Here is an 11,575-nt window from a genome sequence, read left to right as displayed (position 1 = left end):
CGTCTAGTCAAGGCTGTGGTTTTTCCTGTGGTCATGTATGGATGTGAGAGTTGTACTGTGAAGAAGGCTGAGTGCTGAAGAATTGATGCTTTTGAACTGTGGTGTTGGAGAAGACTCTTCAGAGTCCCTTGGACTGCAAGGAGATCCAACCAGTCCATTCTGAAGGAGATCAGCCCTGGGATTTCTTTGGAAGGACTGATGCTAAAGCTGAAACTCCAGTACTTTGGCCATTTCATGTGAAGAGTTGACTCATTGGAAAAGACTCTGATGCTGGGAGGGACTGGGAGCAGGAGGAGAAGGGAACGACGGAGGATGAGATGGCTGGATGGTATCACTGACTCGATGGACATGAGTCTGAGTGAACTCCGGGAGTTGGTGATGGACAGGGAGGCCTGGCGTGCTGCGATTCATGGGGTCGCAAAGAGTCGGACACAACTGAGCGACTGAACTGAACTGAAATGAACACCTTTCAGAATTTTATACTGAAAGATGGATTTATTTTTTTTTTTCTCCAGAAAGCTGTATTCATTAGTTTTCAAAGAAGATTCAACCACACAGTAGATGGAAACACCTCTAAGATTTTCCAAGCACTCAATATTAAACAATGCCCAAACTATTAAAAGTGAAAAATAGTTAAAAAATAGGAAATAAAAAATAACAAATCGATACAGAGGAGAAAACCATTCAAAAAATTATAGCAGTTTGTTATCAAAACAACAACTCTTAAATTCCAGCAATTATCATGACTTTAAAACTGGAGTTTAGGAAACAATCACCTCTTTACCATCAAACACAGCCAGAAAAGTTCTCCAGTTCTTCTCACGTGACCAGCCGGTCAGTACAAGAGGATACAACGTACATGACTGTTTCCAACTCTTTCAGTTCTAAGTGAAGTATATTATAACAAGAATTGCTACATATGAAAGAACTCTCCATCAGCAGAGGCCTGCAGAATGTGGGCCTTGGAACCAATTCAGCTTTTACAACTGGTAAAGGACAGTTTTGATTCGACTTCCCAAAGCTTTGTTTGCAAGGCTTTCAAAACATCTTCCATCTCCTTTAGAGATTTTTCTATTTCAACTCTACTTTCAAGATTAAAAAGCTCTTTGTCTTCTGACACAATTTGCTTTTCAGATGACCCTAAAACATAACTTTCAATGGCTTCAACACTAAGGCAGAACATGTCCCTCTTGTAGTCTAGATCCTTGGGTGTGCACCTGTACAGGTAGCCGAGGCTGAGCGAACAACCTGTGCAGTACAAAGTCTGCAGGATGCAACAATTATCATGTTTACGTTTGGATAGCATCTGTTCCTCATTCACAGAAACATTACAGGTAACACCGCGCAGCAAGATGCAGTTGGTGTCTTCCTGGTTCGCCACCCAGCTCAGCGAGTCTCCCAGCGGTCGCCGGCAGCGCGAGCACAGAAACACCAGCGGCCTGTGCCCCTCCGCCGGCTCCGCAGCCTCCTCGCGCCGCGTCCTTTCAGAGCAGGCCACCGAGGCGTCTCCGCTCATGGAGCTCCACATGTTCGCCCACTCCTGCAGCAGCTGGTGGCGGCTCGAGTCTTCCGAGAGCCGCCTGCCTAACAGAGAGGAGTCTTCCCTCTCGCCCCTGTGGCCAAACGTACAGCTTGTAGAGGAACATCCTTCCGGGTGAAAGATGGATTTAGTTATAAAATTCATATTATGAATTTTTAGGTCTCCTTTTCTCAAATAGTGTCAGAGTGGGAAATTCACCAAGCTTCTTAAAAGTTTTATTTTTCCAACTAATTTTCTCTTCGAAAAATAAATGTTATTTTTAAGGGCAGTTCACAACAAAATTATGCAGAAAGGACAAGGACAGAGAGTTCCTATATACTCCCTGTCTCATCGCCCCCACACACAGCCTGCCCCACCATCAACCTCCCCCACTGCAGTGGTACATTCATTACAATGAATAACTGCCACGTCATTAGCACCAGAAGTCCATAGTTCCCATTAGGGCTCACTTTTGGTGTATATACTATGGCTTTGGACCAAGGTAAAATGACATGTACCTACCATTATTTTCACTGCTCTGAAAACCCTTTGTTTTCTTCCTCTTGGTCCCTCCCTCCTCCCAACCCCTGGCAACCTCTGATCTTTTGACTGTCATCATAATTTGAACTTTCCATAATGCCATACACTTGGAATCCTTGTAACGTTTTTTTGTTGTTAACTCTTTTCATATTTATAGGTAAAAGAATTATTTTTTTAAAGGAGGAATTAACACCGCTTTTATGGCTGGAAGATCACTGGCTTATTCTTTACCGTATAATAGTATTGACACAACTGATATTTGGGGCAGATAATTCTTTGTTTTGAGGGAGTTGTCCTGTGTGTGTTTATGTGTACTTGTTTAGTAGCATACCTGGCCTCTACCCATTCACTGTATGCCAGTAGGATCACCCTCTCCAAGCTGTGACAATCAAAACTGTCTCAGACATTGCTTAATGTCTCCTGGTGGGCAAAGACATACTAACTGAGAACTACTGGTTTAAAGAGAACACCTACACTTTGTGAGAAAAATCTCAAAAATATTTTATATCTGATTATCTACCTCTGGTAAGCATTTGGTCACCTAAAACATTTGGTAAGGAGAAGCAAGACTAGGTATAAATACCAAAAGAATTCTGATGGCTCCTCAAAAAATTAAAAATAGGACTACTGTAAGGTCCGTCTAGTCAAGGCTATGGTTTTTCCAGTGGTCATGTATGGATGTGAGAGTTGGACTGTGAAGAAGGCTGAGAGCTGAGGAACTGATGCTTTTGAACTGTGGTGTTGGAGAAGACTCTTGAGAATCCCTTGGACTGCAAGGAGATCCAACCAGTCCATTCTGAAGGAGATCAGCCCTGGGATTTCTTTGGAAGGACTGATGCTAAAGCTGAAACTCCAGTACTTTGGCCACCTCATGAGAAGAGTTGACTCATTGGAAAAGACTTTGATGCTGGGAGGGACTGAGGGCAGGAGGAGAAGGGGACGACAGAGGATGAAATGGCTGGATGGCATCACGGACTCGATGGACGTGAGTCTGAGTGAACTCCGGGAGTTGGTGTTGGACAGGGAGGCCTGGCGTGCTGAGATTCATGGGGTCACAAAGAGTCGGACACGACTCAGCGACTGAACTGAACTGATGATCTATCAATTCCACTTCTAGATATTTTTCCAAAGAAACTGAGAATACTAACTCAAAAAGATATACGCTTCCCAGTGTTCACTGAAGCATTATTTACAATAGCCAAGATATGGAAACATCCTGTGTCCACTGATGGACAAATGGATAAGGAAGATGTGATATATACACACACAATGGAATTTTATTCATCTGCATTAAAGAATGAAATCTTGTCATTTGCAACAACATGGATAGAACTTCAAGATATTACACTAAGTAAAATAAGTCAAAAACAGATACAATATGATCTCACATGTGAAACTGATCTGATCTTGGGTGGCCTCAGCCTGTAATGGCTTAGAGCAAGTCTTGGATTCCCAACCAGAGACTGAGGCTAGGTCACGGCAGTGAAAGCACCAGATCCCAGCCACTGGACCAGTGGTCAGTGACATGGGCCCTGGCCCTTAGGCTTTGTAGAAAAGAATTTCCACAAAGACAGAAAGTACTGAAGCAAGCAAAATATATATTAGGAGGAAAATGTACAGTACTTGTGGATAGACACATGGGCAGACTCACAGGGAGAGTCTCTGAGTTGCTGAGTTGCAGCCTCATGGTAGTTTGAATTACTTTTATGGAACACTTCTCTTGGGTTTCCTTTGGCTAATCATTATGACTTCCCTGGTTCACAGTCCATATTTGGTGTATCTCAGGATCCTCCCATGTGTACACATGCATCTGTGAAACCAAGATGGATTCTACTGCAAAGGCTTATGGGTAGAACATCCCTTGATATGACTCCTCTTTGGCCTCTGAGGAGCCTTTTCAGCACACATGTGGTCAGGGAGGTCTCTTGGCTTTGGGAACAAGAAATAAGTGGTCTGTGCAAGGTCTAACCTCCCTTAATTGTCCTGCTTTTCTTGTCCTGGAGCTTCGGTCAATAGAGAACGAATCTCCAGTTGCTTTTCTCTGGGGGTCCCATATGCCTCCTCACTTAAAATCTAAAAAAAAAAACACCAAAAACAAATACAGAATAACATTATGTTTGTCATATTATCACATTATGGTGATCATTTTGCAATATATGGAGATATTGAATCATTATATCATATGCTATGTGATGTTACATGCCAATTATATTCTATTAAAAGAAAGATCAAAGAATTGCTGCAGAAACCTACAGTCTTGACCAAGAACATGGCATTTTTAACTCACATAGCAAACTGTATGAGTCTTTGCCTGGGATAGTAGTTTAGTAAGTCAGATTATAAGGTCAAAGGAAAAAGAAGAGATTGTTTTCTCCCTGGAGCAGCTAAATACTTGAACTCTCATTTTGGGGTTGTTTACATGTCTCTTAGTTTGAAATCAGTTTGGTTCAAGTGTTCTTTTAAATGTTCATAGAAGGGAAATATTTGGTTTCTTTAAGAACTAAAAACTAATACTTGGCATAGCCATGTTAGAGTATAAACTCAATCTGATAAAAGTATAACAACAAAAAAAAGAAGAAACCTATTGGAAAATTTGGGTTAGATACCTCTAGTCTAATAAACTATAGTCAAGGGAGTGAGGCTATACACTAAAAGGTGGATGGACATCGAAGGGGACTCTCACTATGCCACTCATCAAAAAAAAAAAAAGCTTTGTTTTTGGCCACACCATGTGGCATGCAAGATGGCATGCAGGATCCTAGTTCCTGACTAGGAATCAATGCTGGGACTCTTGCAGTGGAAGGACAGAGTCCTAACCACTGAACTGCCAGGGAATTCCCTGGAATCCTTCATCCTTAGCATGGCCCCTCAGGCCTTGGATGGCCAACCCGGCCCATCTTGCCAGCCTCTTTTCACATCCTTCCTTCCCCTCCCCCACCCCCATTTCTCAGGTTGGACTTCACGCCACCTCAGGGCTTTTGCAAACGCCATTCCCAGTGCCTGGAGTACACTTTCCTCCTCTTGTACCTTTCCTGTTGCCTTGAGGATTCCTGAAGCTCCTTTACCTCTCAGTTTAAATGTTACTTCCTTACCCCCTTATATTCTGGTAACACCTGTGCTTCCTCATCACAACAGTTTGTGCACCTGTAATTAACTGATCATTTAGTGATAATTTGTTTAATTTTATTGCCTTCCTAACCCAACTTTCCACAGTTTATTGTGATCCACATAGTCAAAGAGTCAGGAAGCAACAGTTAGAACTGGACATGGAACAACAGACTGGTTCCAAATAGGAAAAGGAGTACGGCAAGGCTGTGTATTGTCACCCTGCTTATTTAACTTCTATGCAGAGTACATCATGAGAAACGCTGGGCTGGAAGAAGCACAAGCTGGAATCAAAATTGCTGGGAGAAATAGCAATAGCCTCAGATATGCAGATGACACCACCCTTATGGCAGAAAGTGAAGAGGAACTAAAAAGCCACTTGATGAATGTGAAAGTGGAGAGTGAAAAAGTTGGCTTAAAGCTCAACATTCAGAAAACGAAGATCATGGCATCCGGTCCCATCACTTCATGGGAAATAGATGGGGAAACAGTGGAAATACTGTCAGGCTTTATTTTTTTTGGCTGCAAAATCACTGCAGATGGTGACTGCAGCCATGAAATTAAAAGACGCTTACTCCTTGGGAGGAAAGTTATGACCAACCTAGATAGCATATTCAAAAGCAGAGACATTACTTTGTCGACTAAGGTCCGTCTAGGCTACGGTTTTTCCTGTGGTCATGTATGGATGTGAGAGTTGGACTGTGAAGAAGGCTGAGCGCTGAAGAATTGATGCTTTTGAACTGTGGTGTTGGAGAAGACTCTTGAGAGTCCCTTGGACTGCAAGGAGATCCAACCAGTCCATTCTGAAGGAGATCAACCCTGGGATTTCTTTGGAAGGAATGATGCTAAAGCTGAAACTCCAGTATTTTGGCCACCTCATGTGAAGAGTTGACTCATTGGAAAAGACTCTGATGCTGGGAGGGATTGGGGGCAGGAAGAGAAGGGGACGACAGAGGATGAGATGGCTGGATGGCATCACTGACTCAATGGACGTGAGTCTGAGTGAACTCCGGGATTTGGTGATGGACAGGGAGGCCTGGCGTGCTGCGATTCATGGGGTCGCAAAGAGTCGGACACGACTGAGCGACTGAAGTGAACTGAACTGAACTGGACCCAACTTTAACCTCTGTGTATTAGTTGTCCTGTGTTCCCCGTGCCTAACAGTACCTGGCATATAGTAGATGCTCATGAAACATCTGACTGGTGACTTAGGTCATTCTTCCTTGGGCTTCTGGTTTTGATTTTGGCTAAAAAGTGATATAAAGGTGTTAGATTTTTCCCTTATTAACTCAATGTGTGTCTGTCTAGCTTCTGATTCCAGATTTCTAATTTTCCCCTATTTCTTCTCCTTCAATTTTTGCCAAGAAACTTCCTGTGTCAAGAAATTTTTTGCCAAGAAACTTCCTGGGTCCCTGGCCTCAGCCCTGAAATTTTTTTTTTATCAGTACCCCTGAATTTTTCCTGTCTGATTTTTGTATTCTCATTGGCAACGTTCAGTTCAGTCGCTCAGTCGTGTCTGACTCTTTGCAACCCCATGAACTGCAGCATGCCAGACCTCCCTATCCATTACCAGCTGCTGGGGTCTACCCGAACCCATGTCAACTGAGTCGGTGATGCCATCCAACCATCTCATCCTCTGTCGTCCCCTTCTCCTCCTGCCCTCAATCTTTCCCAGCATCAGGGTCTTTTCCAATGAGTCAGCTCTAAGTCAGGTGGCCAAAGTATTGGAGTTTGAGCTTCAACATCAGTCCTTCCAATGAATACCTAGGACTGATCTCCTTTAGGATGGACTGGTTGGATTTCTTTGCAGCCCAAGGGACTCTCAAGAGTCTTCTCCAACACCACAGTTCAAAAACATCAATTCTTTGGTGCTCAGCTTTCTTTATAGTCCAACTCTCACATCCATACATGACCACAGGAAAAACCATAGCCTTGACTAGACGGACCTTTGTTGACAAAGTAATGTCTCTGCTTTTGAATATGCTGTCTAGGTTGGTCATAACTTTTCTTCCAAGGAGCAAGCATCTTTTAATTTCATGGCTGCAATCACCATCTGCAGTGATTTTGGAACCCAGAAAACTAAAGTCTCTTTCCACTGTTTCCCCATCTATTTGCCAGGAAGTGATGGGACCGGATGCCATGATCTTAGTTTTCAATGGAAGCCATTGGCAATGGCAGCATAGTGTTTCACTGTGTGGAGGGTTTATGTAACCATTCCCTACTGAGCAACAATGGTGGTGTTTCCAACTTCCTGATCCTGCAGTAGATGCCACAGTTAAGATCCTCAAGGATAAATCGTTCTACATCACTGACCAGTAAGGGTATGGACACTTTTCTAAGACTCAAGGTATATTCTTCTGGTTTTATTCCATTATATTAAACTTGCTTTTCATGCATGACTCAGTGTTCATGCCAGTTACCCTACTGACTCTCTTGCCTGTGCTTCACTTTTTCTGTATCAGCTCCTTTATCTGCCTGATTTCCTGGAATTTTTTTGTTGTTGTTGCCATTTTCTAGTTGGCAACCAAGTTGCTTATTTCCATGTCTTCTTAGTCTTCTGACTGATTTGTTCATTGAATTAATATTTATTGAGCCCCTACTATGTGCCAGAAACTGTCCTTGTCAAAGTGAAGTAAACAGCTAACCAAATAATAAAAGAATATTGTAAGTGCTCTGAAGAATTTTAGGATGCTAGAACAATAAGAGAGAGAATAAACTCTCTCTCTTTAGATAGCTGTTAGCTAAAACCTGAAGAATAACAAGCAACTAACTAGTCAACAAGTACATGAAAAGATGATCAACATCATTAGTCATTAGGGAAGTGCAAATCAAAACCACAATGAGAAATCACTCCATAGCCTCCATGATAGCTACAGTGAAAATAAATACGGGAAGGGGGATGGATAAATAGTGTTGCAAGGATTTGGAGAAATTGAAAACCTCATATACTGGTCGTGGAAATGCAAAAATGTTACAGCTGCGGTGGAAAACAGCTTGGCATTTCCTCAAAAAGTTAAACCTAGAGTTACCATGCATGCATATGACCCATGCATACGACCCAGTGATTCAACTCCTAGGTGTATACCAAAGAGAATTAAAAATATATATTCAGACAAAACTTGTACATGGGTGTTCTTAGCAGCATTATTCATAGTTGCCAAAAAGTAGAAACAAGTCAAGTGTCCATCAACTGATGAACAGGAAAACACATTATGATTTATCCATACGATGGAATACTCCAGTTCAGTTCAGTTCAGTCACTCAGTCGTGTCTGACCCCTACTCAGCCATAAAAAAATGAAGCACTGATACATGCTACAACATGGATAAACCTTGAAAACATTATGCAAAGTGAAAGAAGGCAGACTTAAAGGGCCACATAATGTGATTTCCTTTATGTGAAATGTTCAGAAGAGGCAGATTTGTAAAGACAAAGTAGATGAGTGGTTGCTGCAGGCTGAGGGAGGTGAAAATGGAGAGTGACTACTTTCCATGGGCAAGAGGTTTTTCAGGAGATGATGAAATTGTTCTGGAAAGAGATAGTGGTGAGGGTTATACAACATTGTGAATACGCTTCAAAAAACCACCAACTGTACACTTTGTGATGATTTAAATGGTAAATTTTACATTATGGATTTTTTTTTTTAATTTTCATAAGGAGTATAGTTGACTTACAATGTTGTGTTAATTTCAGGTGTAAAACAAAGTGAATCAGTATATGCATACATATATCCACTCTTTTTTTTTGGAAATTATTTTTTATTGAGGTAAAATTCACATGACATGAAATTCACCATTTTAAAGTATACAATTCAAATTGTTTTGAATTGTACAAAAAAGAAGCATGTAAATCATTCACAAGCAATGTGAGAGAAGATTACACTAAAATGTAATATGTGGGGAAAATGTCAGTCTTCCTGATGCCATTTTACTCACTTTTTAAGAGAAACTTTGATTTCTTTTATGAAAGATACTACAAAAGATTATACCAGGATCTTAATTTTGCTTACACGTAACAACTGTGAAGCCGTAATACCTTGTCCGTTTGTAATTGCTTTATGCTGTTGTGAAAGAAATATTCTTTTAGAAACAAAAAGTGCAGAGAGGGTTACCATCAATTAGAAATGGCACACTGGAGAAGGCAATGGCAACCCGCTCCAGTACTCTTGCCTGGAGAATCCCATGGACGGAGGAGCCTGGCAGGCTGCAGTGCATGGGGTCCCAAAGAGCTGGACACGACTGAGTCACTAACACTTTCACACTCAAGGCCTTGAAGCCTCCACCCCCCGACCCCTGCCTCCAGCTAACCTCAGAATTCTTAGCCCCGGACCATTGGCATTTCCATCTTAACCTTCATTGAAAAATGAATGGCTGGTTGAAAGATTGACGAACTGACCAAACGTTTAATACGTACCAGGATGAGAGAACCAGAGCCTCGTGACAAAAGGGAACGAGCCTGGAGATGTGTCTTTTTAAGCGTTATCTGCTGAAGCTTCTGATTTTTGATGCTTCTATAGAGAAATATGAACTGTAAAGTTGAATCATGGTTTATCAAAAGGAACAAAATGAACCAAGGTTGGCAGTCTTTGCTTATCTCTTAGGAATACCTTTTCTGGAGAAAAGTTGACATGAAGTGCAATAAGCTTATAAAGGTAAATAGTTATTAATATTTTGGGTAACATAATGAATTATAAGTATGAATGACTGGCAGCTTTTATTTCAGTATTAGCACAGTGTCTAGCCAGTGTTGGAGTCCATGTATTATTTCATTTCAACTGGATGAAATGTTAAATAAACTCAGAATGAAAAAAAAAAAAAAGAAATGGCACGATAAGTCCAGAGAGAAAAGAGCTTTTCACCACAGCTGAGCTGAGCACAGGTAATGTGGGAGAGTGAGGCAAATGGAAGAACAGGAGTCAGTTGAATATCAGCATTCACAGGTGAGAACACTGGGACTGATACTGCCTTGGACTTTCTCCTCTTTAATATGCTTAACATTCCCAGTGCTACACTTTCCATTATGGTCTCCTAATTCAGTCAGTTTCTTAGCTCCCAAAGACCCTTCCTCTGGTATGTTCTAATGATCGACCCTATCCTTCTACCCACCCCTCAAACTGTCCAAGCAGGAAAGTACTATTGAGCGACAACTATAGATAAGGCACATATCATTTAATGAATGGAGAAACAGAAAATGGAAAAATGGCTAGGTTGGTGTCTAGGATGAAATGTTGCAGCAGCAGCATCTGTGTGGAAATCCAATCACATGGCCAGGCAGAAAGACTTCAGAAAGCAAACCTGACGAGGTTGAAATAGAGGCCTCCACTTAGGTCTCTAATTGCAAAGCTCATTCTCTAGGAGAGAAGAGATACCTGACAAGACTTTTATATTGTGTCAAGCTCTTCTAATATTTAAAGGAAATTAGGGAGAATTTGCATACTTCTAGGCAGGTGACCTCTGTCCTACATAATACATAGGTATATTTTCCAAACTGAATAGGGCCATAATTTCCAATTATGGGTTTCTAAAGTGTAAAATTAATGCAGTACTTTAAGTGAATAATAGGACTACAGAGCCAATGCAATCTGCAATTTCCTGCCTTAAATGTTCACTGTATTGCTCGGTTATAACCTGCATAGAAGAAAAAAATATATGCCAGTTCATTCAGCAATTGTTTTGATATGGCTCATGTTATTTGTTTGCTTTTTACTCTATGAAAGTTGTTTTTATCTCTCTGTTCCTCAATTTCTGCATCTGTAATATGGGGATGATAAGTATAACTGAGTAATATGGTTGTTAAGATTACACAAGTTTCTAAGGCATGTAAAAGGCTTAGAGAGCAATGGCTGGTACATAGAAAATGCTTAATAAAAGTTAACAATTATTATTAATATTATTATTCTTAAAATACTTACAAATTAACAGTTTATATCTAACAAGAATATTTAATGCTTTTGGTAATACAATGTTATTTTTAAAATTGTCATGTAGGGAATTCCATGATGATCCAGTGGTTAGGAATCCACGCTTCCACTGCAGGGGGCAGAGGTTCAATCCCTGGTTGGGGAACTAAGATCTTGCATATCATGTGGCCAAAAACAAACAAACAAACAAAATTATCATGTAAAGATATATTCTTTTTCTTGGTCATTATCAAACTCTTTAGGGATAAAGAAAAATGTAGATATTCCAATTAATCAGATTTTTATGGTGAAAACTAAAACAACTAAGAGAATTGAGGTGACTAAATATGAGTAAAGCACACAAAATTCTTGTGAGACTAACTTCTGATGAGAAATCTGTATTTTCCTCTAGGTCACGGACAACATGGAAGAAGATGAAAATAGAGGTAGATTTGCAGAGGACTATAAAAATACATTGTGCATTGAGCCACGTAGAAATAACAGTGACTGAG

General features: G+C 40.8%; 1 protein-coding gene across 1 annotated transcript; it reads right to left on the bottom strand.

Moving 5' to 3' along the window:
* Window positions 1-494: 494 nt before the first annotated feature.
* LOC138415878 (protein Mis18-alpha) lies at window positions 495-1,648 on the bottom strand. Its single transcript, XM_069544412.1, has one exon. The coding sequence runs from the start codon at window positions 1,526-1,528 to the stop codon at window positions 974-976; it is 555 nt and encodes a 184-aa protein (XP_069400513.1). The 5' UTR covers window positions 1,529-1,648; the 3' UTR covers window positions 495-973.
* Window positions 1,649-11,575: the final 9,927 nt, after the last annotated feature.

This window comes from Ovis canadensis, chromosome 12, assembly GCF_042477335.2.
Source record: "Ovis canadensis isolate MfBH-ARS-UI-01 breed Bighorn chromosome 12, ARS-UI_OviCan_v2, whole genome shotgun sequence".
NCBI classification, from domain to species: Eukaryota; Metazoa; Chordata; class Mammalia; order Artiodactyla; family Bovidae; genus Ovis; species Ovis canadensis.
Note: the sequence above shows the minus strand (reverse complement) of the source record. Positions and strands in the feature narration are given on the sequence as shown.